At 35.4% G+C, this 17,652-nt stretch overlaps 1 protein-coding gene across 1 annotated transcript; it reads left to right on the plus strand.

Annotated features, from left to right (window-relative positions):
* Positions 1 to 3,095: 3,095 nt before the first annotated feature.
* On the plus strand, positions 3,096 to 17,347 carry LOC130990945 (probable cadmium/zinc-transporting ATPase HMA1, chloroplastic). Its single transcript, XM_057915164.1, has 12 exons — positions 3,096 to 3,702; positions 3,784 to 4,119; positions 8,859 to 9,005; positions 9,654 to 9,849; positions 11,961 to 12,073; positions 13,190 to 13,428; positions 13,807 to 13,912; positions 14,790 to 14,954; positions 15,371 to 15,587; positions 15,819 to 16,006; positions 16,126 to 16,212; positions 16,982 to 17,347. The coding sequence occupies exons 1-12, from the start codon at positions 3,220 to 3,222 to the stop codon at positions 17,150 to 17,152; spliced, it is 2,448 nt and encodes an 815-aa protein (XP_057771147.1). The 5' UTR covers positions 3,096 to 3,219; the 3' UTR covers positions 17,153 to 17,347.
* The last annotated feature ends 305 nt before the right edge of the window (positions 17,348 to 17,652 follow it).

The raw sequence follows: 17,652 nt of genomic DNA on the forward strand, positions 1-17,652 counted from the left end.
TGCTTTATACAATAAAATAAATAAAAAAAAATTGAAAATTCAGCCAAAAAATGGGGCTGGAACAGAAATGAAAAAAAGGCGTCATTCCTAATCTTATCTCTCTGGCGTCTGCTCTCACTCTCCGGCGTCTCCGACTCAAACTCCGACGAAGCAGCGGCGAAAACCACCACATTTCTCTCTCTATCGGATCCTGAAACACCACCATTTTCCCCCAAAATCTGAAACAGCTGCAACAGAGCCAACACCACCATTTTCCCCTCTCTTGCTCCGATTGACAGCAACAGCAAAAATCAAAAATCAAAACTCAAAACTTCAAAATCAATAGCAGCAAAAATCAAAAATCAAAAATCAAAAATCAAAACTCAAAACTCAAAACTTCAAAATCAATAGCAGCAAAAATCAAAAATCAAAAATCAAAAAATTAAAAGGGGTTTTCCTTTCTGATTCCTCCGATTTGGCCACGGATCGAGGGTTTTCCTCGCTCAGAAAAGGGGTTCCCCATGTTTCATAACATATGAGGTCAGTCTCTTCAACAATTTCAAAGAATTCAGTAATTGAAAGAGGTCAGGGGGAGAGTTTCGACCTTTTCATCCTTGCGGGGTAAGGGCGGCGGAATATTGGAGGTCATAGCAGAGGGGATCGACTCCGATCGCGCCTAAACTCTCCTTTTTCTTCAACCTCAGATGCACCGAGCCACGACTCCTGGGGCGCCGCCGTACAAGACTCCGGCAGGGAGAAGGGGAAATAGACAGTCGGCGGTGAAGAGGAGCTGATCTTCGGTATCGGCGACGACGTCGCTCAGATCCTCCTCCCAACAGTAGGAAGGTTTCATCACGGCGAATTAGGGCGGCGGGAGCGGCGGGAGGTGGCGGCGCAGAGTAGGTTTTCTCTCGGTGCATATGAGAGAGAAAGAGAGTAGAGAGCGACAGAGTGAAATGGGGGGAGGGGGGGTTGGGTAGATTTAGGGTTTGTTTTTTATTTTAAATAGTCAATTTTATTAAGTTGTTAATTACTCCCTAATTATGGCTCAAAAAGGAAACGAGCCAAGTAGCTTGGGACGGCCCAAAAAGGAATACGAGCCATGAATAATGGGACGGAGGGAGTATATTTTAATTTTATGTAATTTAAATTTAAAGTAATGTGTTATTTAAGTAGGTGTAATTTAAATTAAATAAAAAAATATAAAAATCAAAACTAATGAATATGAGTAAGTGGATGAGACGGATGTGGATCTTCTTATAAATGTTAAAAAAAAAGGAAGATATTGGACGACCTCGATGTATCTATATATATATAAAAGCTCATCCAACTTCACAATTTTTTTCCCGCCCAAAACTAGAGTGTAATTTCTATACTAATCACTATTTAGTCATATCTTAAATTTGGCAATTAATTAAAGCATTAAATATGATAATTAGTTGATATCATAAATATGTCAATATTGACTAATTCATTCACATATTAATAGTCGGTTATATGTATACACATGTATATTTTCCAATACAGTACATAACATATGTATGTACATATCAATGTACTTATTTTTTGTGATTTATTTCATATAATATAGATAGTTTATAATTAGTACATAACATATGTATATTTATGATGATTTATATATATTTTTTTGTTTATGGTAATTAGTTCACACCTACAAATATTATAGTATAGTAATTAATGATTCCTTCAAATATATTCATTGTCCATTATATATAATGTAAGAATAATGAATTACATTATAACATGAAATATGATAATTTCTCACATAATTTCAAATTTTCAATTATTCCATTAAAATTCTAATTTTTTTTTTTGAAATATTTATACCAATTATATTTGATCTATAGATTCTAAAAGAATAGTTTTCTTTCTCAAGCAATAAATAACTTTTCTACTAATCTCTTTATCTTTATGTCAACGCTAATCTTCTTATTTTATTCGTTAATTTTTCTATTAATATTCTTATTGTATGTAAAAGAAAACTATTTTCATAAATAATAAGTTATATTTTTTCTACTAAAATTAACTTACTATTTTTAGAATTTTATTTTTATTTTTTAGTTTGTCTTCATTTCGTCTACTCCAAATCATATTGGTATTTTTTTGTTATAAATTTTCTATTATTTTAATTAAAATATAGTTAATTTTGTATCTCTAAAATATATTAGTTATATATATATATATATATTAACTATGAACCAAAGATTGGCTAAAATAAATTAAAAGTCACTTTAAGATATAAACTATGAACCATTTTTTGCATTTAGATCATAAAGATATACAGTGAATTCATCATTTTATTGGATGATCCTAGATATAAATTTTAGTGTGCTCAAAATAATCATGAAACTTCTTCTCATCTTTATTGTCCTGATATGCGTTAATTTAATTCTTTCTCATCTTTATTGTCCTGATATGCGTTAATTTAATTCTTTGATTCACTATAGCATTAATGTATTGTCAAATAATAAATATGGACATGTTAGGAATATACTTGTATAATTTTCTTTTTTACAATGATTTTCTTAATCATTTTACAGAATTCAATCAGCCTATATAACTGGGACGAATGAAGTATTTTGAAAAAAATTCAAAGTTGTATATTATGCATCAAATAATAAAAATTCTAGAAAATCTTTTTTACTACTATGCATAAATAAAGTTTTAGAAAAAAATTATTTCTTAATAGAAACCTAAAATAAAAACATATGAATATTTTGATGAACATTTTAACTAGCTAATAATGATAGTTGATAAAAATATGTTGTTAATTGATATTGGTCATTGATTTAACTTACATACAACTATAAAAAGTCACCTTTATTTAAACAATTATAGTATTAGTGAGATCTCTCTTATATAAGTTAAAAAAATTATCAATATTATCTTTTAAGTTATAAAAATATTAGTATAATATAAAAAGACATTCAACATTAAAAAGTATAGATTACTTATACTTTTAAATAATTTAGTTAAATAACTATTACCGTACATCGCACGGGAGCAAAACTAGTTACAATGTGTGAGGAGGTAATAATGGCGGCGAGAATGAGCACATGGTGTGACAATATGATACAATATTAACCACATCCACCTACCCCCTTCCCCCCATATCCCCCAATCCTCGCCATCAGTCGACTCAGCTCAGCTCTACTGCTCTTCTTCTTCAACGATCAACAATCAAATTCATTGCTCTCACCTTCCTCTTCCCCACCATCCATGGAAGCTCTGTCTTTCCCATCTAAATCACGCTTCCTCTCCACCTCCCCCCAAATCACAAGACTCAAGCTCCACTTCAACAACAAATTTTCCTTTCATACAAAACCCAAACCCCCAATTCGCCTCCGCAACATCTCCTATTTCGCCTCCATTAAATGCTCGTCCCACTCCCACCATCACAGCCACAACGATCACCATAATCACAACCACGACCACAATCACAACCACCACCATCATCACCATCACCATCACAATCACGGTGGCTGTGATGCTAATTTGACGAAATCTCAGCAAACATTTCTCAGATTTGCGGAGGCTGTCAAGTGGACCGATCTAGCCAACTTCCTGAGGGAACATCTGGAGCTCTGCTGCTGCGCGACGGCTCTTTTCCTGGCCGCCGGCGCGTGTCCGCACTTGCTACCTAAGCCCGTCGTCGCGCCTCTTCAGCATGCCTTCACTGCCGTCGCCTTCCCTCTCGTTGGGGTAAATTGATTACTAATTGTTTGCGATTTCAGCGCAATCCAATCATCGCAGTTTCTTATTCTATGCTACATCTTCGTTCAGGTATCGGCCTCGCTGGATGCGGCTTTGGACCTCGTCGGTGGGAAAATCAATATTCATGTGCTCATGGCCTTAGCCGCATTTGCGTCGGTGTTTATGGGGAATGCCTTGGAGGGTGGATTACTTTTAGCCATGTTCAATTTGGCTCATATTGCGGAGGAGTACTTTACGAGCAGGTCTATGGTTGATGTGAAAGAATTGAAAGAGAATCATCCCGATTTTGCGCTTCAGTTGGATGTGGAGAATGGGAATAATCCAAGTTTTTCTGATTTGAAGTACCACAAAGTTCCCGTCAATGATTTGGAAATTGGATCATACATATTGGTTAAAGCTGGTGAGGTCTGTGTTTTATCATTTTGTTGTTCTCATATATGAATTCTTGTGAATTTCTATGTGGGTGTTTGGCTAAAGCTTATTTTAAAGAGCTTATAAGCTCCAATAACTTATAAGATGTATGGAGAGCTTTAAAGTTGTCAAAGTGTTTGGATAACTGAACTTATAAGCTAAAAAGAGAATTGTGAGTTAGATAGAGAAAAAAAAGTCGAAGAGAGATGAAAATAGAATGGTATTCGATGGAAATAACAAAATATAGTAGTGTTACTTTTGTAAAATGATTGTTGCTCATAAGATTATAGAAAAGAAAGTTGAGGTTAAATAACTTATTTTTTGGAGAGCTTATAAGTTGTTAGAACTTATTTTTACATCTTTTAGACTGTTTAGTAGCTTACTTTGCCAAACACTTCTCAAGAGCTTATAAATTGCTATACAGCGTATATTTTGTATAAAGGAGCTTATAAGCTCAGCAAAACGCCCCCCCTGTATGATATGGTGCATTTTATTTGATAGTGTTGCTGTGGCCACTATGGTGCATACCCAAAAAGGATCAATCATGCTAGCTTTGTTCTATATCTAGCCTAGCATATAATGACCCGAGCAGGTTCTTATAATGTATATTTAACCAGGCTTGTTTTTCAGCTGCGAGTTTTAGACTTGTCACAGCAGCAAATATAATGCAAACATTATAAGACATCTGTCATACCGCGGCTTTGATCACCGAAGAAAGAGTGTCAATCTAATGTTATGAGCAAGAATGAAAATATGTGAATATATCAGTATAGCAGTATCTTATTTTATGAAATATCAAGGGATGGATCTATAGATATTGATCTCGGTAAAAAGTGACAAGAAGAATTCCAATATGTTCTGTATCTCTACAATATTTTAAAATATTTTAATAGTTTTTGATACTTCCCATATAAATTGTTTAACACTTATACCACAAACTAATCGATATTGATATTCATATAGATAAAGCAAAACCTCTATAAAGAAATACTCTATTTAGGAATAAAACTTGATAGTTCCAACTTGGGACCAGTTATAAATAGGAATAAACTCTACATTGTCATAATTCATATTTTTTTCAGTCTCGCCTTAAGGAAACACACTTCCATTTAGGAATAAATAATATATATGTGTATATATATAGGGTCGCATTCTATGGAGAAGGATATATAAGTAGAGAATGGAGAAACATTGAACATGTCAGTAGAAACGGTTGAACATACGAATAATTTTGTTGAACGTTTGGGGGTTTGGGGGTTCGAACCCTGTATAAGTTCCACACAATTCCCGTTGAACGTTAAACGAACGAACGCTGACCGTTAAATTAGATAAGATCAACGGCTGAGATGATAGAGTAAAGGTGGAGAAGGAACGAGAACTGAACGGTAATATTATAAATGATAGAAATTAAAAGAAAACTCCTCACCGAGGCCTACAGCAATAGCTGTCCTAAACAATACTATGATTCCACATAAACGACTCTAACTATGATAAGCCTATTAAATAGGTAAAAAGGAAACCCTAACCCTAAAAGCCCATGCACACGTTATAGGCCTTTAGCCCAAACTATTTGACAAGAAGAACTAAGAATAAATAACTGACTCAATTAAAAAGAAAAAGAAAAGAAAACAGATGCCACGGTCTATCAATAGCCTCCCCGGACAAAACAGCCTTGTCCTCAAGGCTGAAGTATGGACCGGAAATAGGATGCCTCAACAGGCGCATGCTGGTGTAGTGCATCGAACTCGGGCTCCCCCAATTCATCACACACAAGGACGTTCAACGTCTTAGGCGGGCAGCGGTGAAGGGGTCCGAAAGTCAGACCGCAACGGAAGCAGGTACCAGCGGCAAGATGTTTTTGAATCTCTGATTGCGGCAGTTGGCGAAAGTTTTTGGCCTTGCTTAAAGGTAGTGAGGCGGCAGAAACCGTGGAGTCGGAAGAGTAGGTAGCTGTGGCTGTTGGTTGGCCGGCTGTGAGAGGGGTAACACGGTGGGAAAACACGGTAGGGGTACTAGGACGGGCAGCACGGCGCGCTGCGCTGACCGCAGAGGTGTAGTCAGTGAGAGCGTTGTCCTGTATCTGCTCTCGCACCGAACGCTGGAGACCACCGAGGAAATATCCTAAGCACTGGTCATCTGAAAGGGGAGGCAGCTGGGCCACGCGGCTTTCGAAAGCAGCGATGTAATCCTCCAGAGATCCTGTTTGATGTAATAGAAACAAGGCCTCGTAGGTGTTGAGCGTGGAGGCATCGCCGAAACGCGCCAATAAAGCTTGGGTGAATTGTGGCCATGCCGGGTTGGGGTTACGACGCAGGAGTAGTTGTAACCAGGAAATAGCTGCGCCAGACATGCCGATAATAGCAAGCTGCAGCTTCATGGCCGGGGGAATGCAATGGACGAGAAAATATTGGTTGGCTCGAGCAATCCAGCCCACGGGATCAGATCCATCGAACCCGGGTAAGTCAGATTTTTGAATCGGAATAGTGGTGGGGTTGGTGTTGTCGGGAACGAACGGCTGTTTCCCAGTGGAAGAGTCGCCGGGATCATCTGGAACGAAGGGTTGTTTTCCAGTGGAAGACACGGCGGCCAAGATGGCTGCAAGTTGAGTTTCCATGGCAGAACGGTTAGCGTCGACTGCTTTGGTAAGGGAGGTCAGCGATGTCTGCAACTCTAACACCACCTTCTCTAAATAATCCAGTCGAGACTCGGTGCTGCGCGTCGTAGCAACCATGGCAGGTCGGACCAATTGATAGAGTAAAGGTGGAGAAGGAACGAGAACTGAACGGTAATATTATAAATGATAGAAATTAAAAGAAAACTCCTCACCGAGGCCTACAGCAATAGCTGTCCTAAACAATACTATGATTCCACATAAACGACTCTAACTATGATAAGCCTATTAAATAGGTAAAAAGGAAACCCTAACCCTAAAAGCCCATGCACACGTTATAGGCCTTTAGCCCAAACTATTTGACAAGAAGAACTAAGAATAAATAACTGACTCAATTAAAAAGAAAAAGAAAAGAAAACAGATGCCACGGTCTATCATGAGATTGCTTTTCCTTTCTTTACAAACATTTACTTCTCCATTGAACCTTCTCCTATATATATATATATATATATGTCTCGTTACAGATGATTTAAAATACTAGTCCAAAGGTGCATGTGATAACGACTTAATCTTTTGTGTTGTAACCACATCCTTTAACTTGCGTGTGCTCAATAGCTCGTTCACATGACTACCTTCTTGTTGAACCCAAAATATTTCCAACTTGCCGATCATGCTTGCTTACTTCACATGAAACTTTTTGTACTTATGTGCTATCATCCTCCAGATTATTTCTATCATTCTTCTTGCTTAATTCCTTCAATGATTTTTTCTTCAATTAAAGCATACACAATTTGTTGCTCATCTGGATGATTAAGGGAGACATCCATGTCCATCTGGTTGTTGTAGTGAAGTTCTTCTATCTGACTATTCAACTCTTTGAGAAGTTTTTTATGCTCTTCATTCATTGTTTTTTTTTTTTTTTTTTTTTTTTTTTTTAAATCTGTATTTTGCATGCACTTTAAAATTAGAAAAAAAAAAAAAAAGTTTTCATGTTAGACCTTTATTGAAGAACAACCTCCATTTAAGAATAATTTTTTGTAGTCACAAAGACATGACTTAATAGAGGTTGTACTGTATTACCAGAATCTTGATTGAGATTTCCTCACATGAGTATTTTGAATCTTCTGATAATAGGCTTTGAAGCATATTTTTTCTTGGTTCTTTTGCAGGCCTGAAATGTCTGCAACTTTGGGATGGAAAAATTGAACATTTAGCTGCTTTTCTTCATGCTCTATAGTATTATTATTCACCTTGTTCTTTAGCCTATTTGGACTTAACTGCATTTAAATGAGCTTCATTCCAGATCCTTGTTTGTAGCACACTTTTCCATTGAACTTCTTGAACTTAACATGTGATTTGATGTTTGCTTCTGTTCTTGAATTGACCTGATAAACTACTTGTAATACATCATGTTAGTTGATGCATTAGTAGCAAAATTTAGCATAGCAATATTCTTATTCCTACTTAAAAGTCTTTCTGAAAATTGATGATATTTTGACCTAGTGATATGACAGATTGCATTTGTATATAATTTAGATTGATAAAGGAAACAAGTATGGTTCACATATCATGTAGCATACTGCGTATCGTGTGCGTGTGTTGGCCAAGCGGTAGAGTGGTTGATGCCTAGGGCCAAAGGTCTTGGGTTCGAGTCCACCGTGGCATAGTCTTTCAATTTCTTTAATTAGCTGTTAACTTATCAAAAAAAAAAAAAACCCCTCCCCAGAAAACCGAAATATTATACCCTTTCCCCTTTTGTTTACCACATTCCAGGTAACTCTGGGTTAGGCCATTCAATAGTATAAAGTGTATCGTCAGGCTCCTGAGATATTCTTATCTTCTTTGGTGACACTTTGCCAAAGCTTCCTCAACATGTTCTTTGAACATCAACATATAAACTAGTGGCCTGTTAAGCCTGCTCTTCCGTCCAAAACTTTGAGCTACAAATCTAGATAGAATTGCTTTATAATATGCAGCCTGTCAATCTTAGTATTGCTATATTATGACTCAAAAGACGTTTTGTGTGATGCAGATCACTAAGAATTGCTATTTGACCTTTCAACAGTTTTATTTGTATGAATTCATCCAGAACTATCATAATGTTTATCTAAACTATGCGCAGTCAGTTCCAGTGGACTGTGAAGTTTCCCAAGGTAGTTCAACTATTACTGTAGAGCACTTGACAGGGGAAGTCAAACCTGTAGAAAGAAAAGTTGGGGACAGTATTCCTGGTGGTGCACGGAACCTCGACGGTATGATGATTGTTAAGGTATGCTTGCACCTTTTATTTCCTTTTTTTCTTTCTTCCAAAGCATACCAGTATGCTTTCATACTGCTTGTAAGGTTGGATATATACTATAAACTCTTTTTATGATTTTATTTTATTTTTTGTTTCCCTTTTACTTTTCCTAATGTTACTGCCAAGTTTTTTTTTTTCTCTCTCTCTTTGGTTTAGAACTTTGTTTTTAATCTGATCTGATGTTTTCAGTTTAGCAAATATTTCACTGGTGTATAATTTATCTTTACTTACGCCTCTTTAGTGATGTATACTTGACAATGTAGGAATGAGCTACTTATGATGAGAGTTTTACTAGAGAAGTTAAGATGTAGTTTCAGCTGAACTATGGTGATTATGCAATCATTAAGTATGTCAAAAGATGTTATTGATTTATTAATGATATTTAAAGAATTTGAGGTTATATAATCATTGTATGAAAATTTTAAGGATTTATGCTTGGTCTTTGGAATACTATTTTTCATCTCTTTCTGCTTTACATGCATATTAACAGGAATTCTTGATTTGTTGAGAAAAAAGATATGTCTCGCCTTGCAACCATGGAATGTCATCTCTACTCTTGTTTTACTGCTCAAGAACTTAAACTTCCATCGTTGTTGCTAAATCAAAAGTCTTATTTAGGTGAAAAAGACATGGAAAGAGTCCACGCTGAATAAAATAGTACAATTGACTGAAGAAGCTCAGCAGAGTAAACCAAAGCTTCAAAGATGGCTTGATACTTTTGGCGAACAGTATAGCCGTGCAGTTATAATTTTATCTGCGGCCATTGCATTGATGGGCCCAATTCTCTTTAAGTGGCCATTTTTCAGTACATCAGGTATAATATTATCTGCTATCAATACATTGAAGGCACACGTTGCCTTTCTTTAGAGTTGAAGCCCTGTTCTGTCTTTTTAATTAGACTGTTAGTTAACTAGTTCAATATTGTACGTGTGTCCACAAATGTGTTTTACGTGGATCAAGTGAGAACCACATTTTTCCGTGAGAATTGAGAACCATGCAAAAACACATAAAATACATGAACAAGAGATGATCAAATCATGAACAATTAAACATAATATATCTACAGGATCGAAAATCAACTAATGTGGTTGTTCATGTATTATAATTGTTCACGATTTGACAATATCTTGTTTATGTATTTTATGTGTTTGTGCATGGTTCTCAGTGCTCACGAAAGGATGTTCTCACTAGAACCCAATATGTATAGAGAGAAAAAAAAATGATCTAGTGAGAATGTTATCTTCCATGACAATGAGAATTGATAACGAATAAGTCAATAAAATCTACGAATAAGTTTCTTGTAATTCACGAATAGACATTCAATCAAACCTAGGTTCGAATCCTGTAGGGGGCAAATTTTTTTTCACATTACCTTTATTCATGCATTACAATTCGTAGATTTATATTGGCTTATTTGTTACTCTTATTTCTCACGAAAGATAGCATTCTCATTGGATCTCAATCTTATTTATATATATATAAAAGTAGAGTATGGAGAAACATTGAACATGTCATGAACATGTCCAGTAATGCGGTTGAACATACCAATAATTTGTTGAATGTTTGGGGGTTCGAACCCTGTATAAGTTCAACACAATTCCACGTTAAACGAACGAACGTTGACCGTTAGATTAGATAAATATCTAATCTAACGGTCAACATTTATTCGTGCGCATGTTCACCGGATTTTTTTGTTGAACATATATAGGGTCGAATCCCACAACTCCCCAAAAATCAACATTTATTCACGCCATGTTTAACGGATTTGATGAACGTTCACCAAATCCGTTGAACATATTAGTAATTCCATTGAACATTCATCAAATCTGATGAACATGGCGTGAATAAATGTTGATTTTTTGGGGATGTGAGATTCGACCCTGTATATGTTAAACAAACAAAAAAATCCGTTGAATATGACGTGAATAAATGCTGACCGTTAGATTAGATAAGATCAAGGGCTGAGATTTGGTTTCTGTTCTTTGAATATTTAGTGGTCTCCATTGAACGCGACCCTATATATATATATATACATAGGGAAGAGATCAAAAGAGAATGTTAAATGTAGAGAGAAAGGCGATATGAATAAGTCAATAAATTTTAAGAAATACGCGCAACAATTTTTCTTAATTTTACTGAATAGACATTCCACCTGGGGTTTAAATCCCAAATCCTGAAGGTGCATGTTTTATGAATATATGTATATTCAGACGGTCTCTTGATTTATTCGGTAAAGTTGTTGACTTATTCACAACGAATAATATAAAATTCTCCATTGATCTTAACCTTATATATATATATATATATATATATATATATATAGCGTTAACTGTCTCTAAATACACGAATTATACCCAAATTTTGGTTTTTAACTAAATCTATTTTTTGTCAAAAAATACACGAACTTTTTGAAATTTGACTTGAGTCCATAAATTCGATGGTCAATAATTTTATTTTCTGGTGTTCGATGGGCAATTCGAAGGTACCGTTTGAAACCACTTGATGATAGCTCTCTAATGATACCCATATTGTTGGATTTTGATCACCGTAAGTGTCGGAAAAAAGAAAAAATATAGAATTTCATGACATCAATTGTCATGCCATTTTTCGACTACTTTTGGTGACCAAAATCCAACAATATAAGTATCATTAGAAAGATAACTTCAAGATCTTTTCAATGGTACCTTTGGATTTTCCATTGGATTCCAGACAATCAGGTTATTAGTCAGCAAATTTCAGGCTCATGTCAAATTCCAAAAAAGTAAAAGTTCATGTATTTTTTGACCAAAAAAATAGATTTGGTTAAAAACCAAAGTTTGAGTATAGTTCGTGTATTTATAGGCAATTAACCCATATATATATATATATATATATATATGTATATAATTTTTCTGCAGACTTTATTAATTTTATTTAGTTCTCTAGTTTGCAGAGGATCAGTTTACCGTGCATTGGGGCTTATGGTAGCTGCATCACCTTGTGCATTAGCTGTAGCTCCACTAGTCTACGCAACTGCAATTAGTGCTTGTGCAAGAAAGGTAGTCTCTTAAAGCTTCAAAATCAGGAACCAGCTGTCCACATGCTGTTCACTTAATTAAATTGACACTGGTAGCATCTTCTTGTGTTACACTTAGTAAACATGTGATAGTTGTATAATGAGATGGTCTAATCAATACCCACTGCTACACCATTAAAAATTAATTTCAAATTGGTAGTATTGACCTTGGCTACTTTTCTAATGAGCTACTTGATTGGTTGTTAAAATGTGTTTGTTTAAAACAACTTAATATCTATTGTAGTATGGAAGCTTGTAATGCTCCCCTCCTTGAGGTTCTCAAGGTCAAATTTGAGTTGACAAAGAGTTTTACATGAGGATGGAAATAAGTGATTTCTATAACTTAATAGTATTCAAAAAGTAGCAGGTAGGAAATAGTGAATCTGTTATTTTGTATTTAAATGGGAGTGCAACTCAGTAAATTTCTATATAAGCTTATACTCCCTCCGTCCTGGCCAAGACGCTACATTTGTTTTTCGGCACGGGATTTAAGGAGTTGTAGATTAATGTTTTAAGTGTGTAATAATAAAGTGATAAAGTAGGAGAGAGAAAGTAATAAAGTGATGAAGTAAGAAAGAGAAGGTAATAAAGTGATAAAGTAGAAGAGAGAATGTAATAAAGAAATACTTAATTAGTGTTAATTAAGTGTTTAAAATTCCTTATTTTTGCCAAATATAGAAATGTAGCATCTTCGTTGGGACGGCCCAAAAAGGAATATGTAGCATCTTGGGCGGGATGGAGGGAGTATTAATTTGTTGGTTTTATCAGAAAAGGAAATGTTTATTTTAAACTGTGAAATAAGAGAGTTGACTTCTTAACAATGCATTGAAGAAGTAAAATTTGACACTGTTATACAGCTTAGAAGATATTCTACTGTCTACAGATTTTAGTCAGCCAATCTAGTAATGCATTTTGTTAGCTTGTTCTACACAGAAATTTAAGTTTCTAAGCTTTCTGCAGCAAGACTATGTATATTACATTTAACCTCTATGAGAATAATGAGATAATTTTTTTTTTAAGTTTCATTAACTTCAGTTCTCTGAATTTTCCAAAGATACTTGCTCGTGTTATTTACTTTGACAAACATTTTTTTTGACAGGGAATCTTACTGAAGGGTGGTCATGTCCTAGATGCGCTAGCTTCATGCCGAAATATTGCATTTGATAAAACTGGCACATTGACTACTGGTGAATTCATGTGTAAAGCGATTGAACCAATACATGGACATGTTAGCAACAACAAGAAACAAAATTATGTGTGTTGTTTACCCAGCTGTGAGAAAGAAGCTCTCGCAGTTGCTGCTGCAATGGAGAAGGGAACTACTCACCCTATTGGAAGGTTTCTTAAAATTACTGTATCTTTTTTAACTTGGCATACTGGACTATTGATGTACCTTGTTATTTCTAGCTTTTGCTTACAAATTTAATGTGGTTGTGTGCTATGTACATATTGGGGGTTTGGACCTGGTTTAGCTAGTGTACCTTTTTAATAAAGCACAAAAAGATCCCCTAATTAGATTGAAACAACACGGTATTAACATCTCTATAGAAACGAGTGAGATGGAATTTGAACATTATTAGAGATCTAATGATAATTAATAGTACCTTCCGGAAACCTAACGAATCATAAATTTATGAGTTGTGACAGTATTATTGCTTAAATATGCTGACTTTGCCGACTTTTAAATTGATCTATAGTCCCGATTCCTTTATGCAGAGCTGTCGTGGATCATAGCATTGGGAAGGATCTCCCTCCAGTGTATGTAGAAAGGTTTGAGAATCTACCTGGAAGAGGTCTTTTTGCAACAATTTCTAGCATTGAGGTACTGAATATAAGTTTACTAGATCATTGAGATGCCAACTAGCATATTTTACTCTACTTATTTTAATCCTGTTTTTCTTAGGCATGAATTATTATGCACTGTTATCTTTTGCATATAACCCTTGTCCCACTTTATTTAGTTCCGGTTTACTGATTTGATTATTACCTTCTTGACTTGCTGATAGTTTCTTGTTAGTCAATAGGAAGTCTTTCTTCACTAGTAACAAAAGAATGCAAATTTGATTGAGGTAGTTGGTGCCTTTTGAACTAGAGGTGATCTTGGGTACACCCGGATTGACCCGTACCCAGATCTTGACCGCATTCTGATCCAAACTCGCATCTTGATTCAAATCGTGTAAATGACACTATTCGGTTATACAAATGACATTGCCGGTAATTGACACTATTCTGTTGTACTAATGACACTGCGTATAAATGACACTATAACATTGTAAATGACACTGTGTATAATTGACACTATTCAGAAATATAAATGACACTTCCTGTAATTGACACTATAAGATTATAAATGACACTACAATATTTTAAATAACACTATAAGATTAAAAATGACACTATAACATTTTAAAATGTTACAATGTCAATTATAAGCAGTGTCATTTACACGATTTGCGTCAGAATACGGGTTTGGATTAGCATGCGGGTTAGGATCTGGGTACGGGTCAACCCGGGTGTATGGTACACCCGGGTGTAGAGGAGATTTTGTGTTTGAACTAAGATTGTCCGTTTTAATTGATAAATTTTCCTAGTTCAGGGCTTTTGCTTACTCCAGAGATTACTTTTCTAATACGGTGGGATTAATTGCATCAGAAACATGATTGTTGGAGCTAATTCTACAGTGATTCTGTTTGTTATAGCCAGGGTTTAAAGGTGGTAAACCATTGAAAGCTTCAATTGGCTCTGTTGAGTACATTACTTCTCTTTTTACATCAGATGATGAATCAAGAAAAGTTATAGAGGCAGTTAACACTTCTTCTTATGGAGGTGACTTTGTCCGTGCTGCTCTGTCAGTCAATAACAAGGTTGTGAATATTTGACAGTTTTATATATATAGTGAACTCATGTTAAAGTTAAAAACAGTTCTATATTCCAACCTATCTGCCTGATTTTTGTCTATTATTCTGAGTGCTACTGCTATTGATGGATATATATTTGGTATCTACTATAGAATGAATATGGTCAAAAACAATGTATGGATCATACATTCTGCAATATAGCATCCTGTTTTCCAACTGGTAATAGCGTGGATAGATGATCCTAAAAAGGAGTATGACACTAAATAAATATTTTGAAATAGACTAAAGTGGATGTGTTATTGTAGAAAAATATTTGATCCCGGGCCTTCCCAGTTGTGCCATAATTGGTCTCCTGTATATGATACTCGAAAATGTGAATAACAGGAACTAGATGCTATCATATCATTTTGTGTCTTGTGCAGGTGACCCTGTTTCATTTTGAAGATAAGCCTCGTGCTGATTCTCTAAATGTCATAAATACATTGCAAAATGAAGGAAATCTCCGTGTTATGATGTTAACTGGTGACCATGAGTTGAGCGCACGGAGGGTGGCAGATGCTGTGGGCATTAAAGAAGTTCACTGCAGCCTGAAGCCAGAGGACAAGCTCTATCATGTGGCAAAAATTCCGAGAGATACAGGTATTTACTATCAGCATTATTACCAGAATCACTGTATGGGTACCCATTTGTCAAATCGTACTCAACAGAATATGGAGGTACATATGGCAGAACGGACCAATCTGACTTACTTACCGTTGCTTATGTGATGGAGGATCTACCCTAACCTTATCATCGAAAGGACTAGTTTTGCAGTGAGTTCCCCTAAAGATGTCATCAATCCTTACCGGATGTTAAAAAATGCTTTTGCAGGTGGAGGCCTTATTATGGTAGGTGATGGTATTAATGATGCACCAGCGTTGGCAGCTGCCACTGTGGGCATAGTCCTAGCAGAGCGTGCAAGTGCAACTGCAATAGCTGTTGCCGATGTGCTTTTGCTACAAGATAATATTTCTGGGGTTCCATTCACCGTAGCTAAATCTCGACAAACTACTTCTTTGGTATTCCTTCATTTTTTTCTTTCTTTTTTTATTTTTATTTTTATTTTTTTATGAATCTTCTTGTCGTGTATCTTAGTTTTCTTAAAAGTTTTTCATATTCATGCTTTGCGTACATGCAGGTTAAACAGAATGTTGCTCTGGCATTGTCTAGCATCTTTTTGGCCTCTCTTACATCGGTTCTAGGATTTATACCACTTTGGCTAACAGTAAGTTTTTAAATTATAATTTAGTTTTCCAGCGATTGCCTCATTTTCAATTTTGGATACATTCTAATAAATTTGATACTAGTACAGATCATTTCAGTACTTTCATTAGGAATATCTTCTTTGGTAGTCTTCAAATTGGGGATTGGAATGCCAAGGCATCAGATTTAGAACACATTCATTCGTAATTTTTTGATTTAGAAGTGATTTGTGCAAAGAAATTCAAATCCTAAAATTTCAAGTTTACTGTTTGTCAAAAAAATTTAGTGTCCATCTTATTCTAACTTTTTAGTAATGAAAAGAAAAATCTTTTTAGGCATTTTATGTGATGGGGACAAATTTTTTCTTCATTGACTGGGATGGAGATCATACACCCCCCCACCCCCCCAACCAAACTCTTAAGTATATAATGTGTTCCAAGGTCAGTTCTTTCGGCTCTTTCATGTAGCAAGCACTACCTTTCACCAAAAACCTTCACATTTAGAGCTGAAAAAATTCGAAGGTGGTGGTGAATCATGGCAAATGGACTGGGGATTCGAATCATGAATATATTATGTGTGGAAACTGTCGTTCCCCCTCCCTCACACACACATACACACACACACCCATTTCCATGCCAACAAAATCATTCGTCCAGAGTTAATTGGAGATCTCACTTTCTGGGTAGTTGTTTGGCTTTTAATTTGCTTAGAACACCCAAAAGTTTGATATTAGTGTCATGAGCGAAGCTGTTTGCCCTGAAATTGAGTTTGCAATGATGTTGATATTGCAGGTCCTCCTCCACGAAGGTGGAACTCTTCTCGTCTGCCTCAACTCCATCCGAGCTCTGAATGCCCCAACATGGTCCTGGAAGCACGACCTTCACCAACTTATTCATAAATTCAAATCACTCCGTCCACGCTTCAACGTTGATCATGGTACCATCCAGCCAACAATCTTGTAGCTACACCATTTCTGTTTATTTTTTCTCATTGTATTTTGATTCCAACCGGTTTTAGGGTTCAATCAATCAGTCTTCTCTTCTGCAGCTGTTAATATATTATGTTTGAATCCTTAGTATGTGTAAATAAATAAAGTTCATGATTCTAAGTTGCTAACATAATATATTTGGTAGTTGAATAAATAATTTTAAAACTCACGTGATAGTGGACTCAAATATGAAACCTTTGACATTATGCAACATTAATTACTTGACTACTATACCAATACACGCACATAGTGATGCATTCTCTTACTTGTCGAAATGATAATCTTCACTCATCGTTCTTACGTATAAGGAATTTGTAGTTATCTTCATTTTATCTTTGCTTATTTTACTCTTTTCATATGTTTTTGGTTTTCTTTTATTTTATATATATTACATTCGTCCATAAAGAGTATACGAGTTTAGGTTATGTACGGATTTAAAAAAATAGTTTGTTGATGTGTGTTTAGTGAATAAAG

This window comes from Salvia miltiorrhiza, chromosome 6 (genome assembly GCF_028751815.1).
Source record: "Salvia miltiorrhiza cultivar Shanhuang (shh) chromosome 6, IMPLAD_Smil_shh, whole genome shotgun sequence".
NCBI classification, from domain to species: Eukaryota; Viridiplantae; Streptophyta; class Magnoliopsida; order Lamiales; family Lamiaceae; genus Salvia; species Salvia miltiorrhiza.

What these genes read in the sequence shown, in the direction of transcription:
- LOC130990945 (XM_057915164.1), top strand. Translation starts at nt 3,220, where the DNA reads ATGGAAGCTCTGTCTTTCCCATCTAAATCACGCTTCCTCTCCACCTCC. An exon ending in ACTACTCACCCTATTGGAAG is followed by an intron (nt 13,429 to 13,806) that starts GTTTCTTAAAAT and finishes TCCTTTATGCAG; the next exon opens with AGCTGTCGTGGATCATAGCA. An exon ending in AAAAATTCCGAGAGATACAG is followed by an intron (nt 15,588 to 15,818) that starts GTATTTACTATC and finishes ATGCTTTTGCAG; the next exon opens with GTGGAGGCCTTATTATGGTA.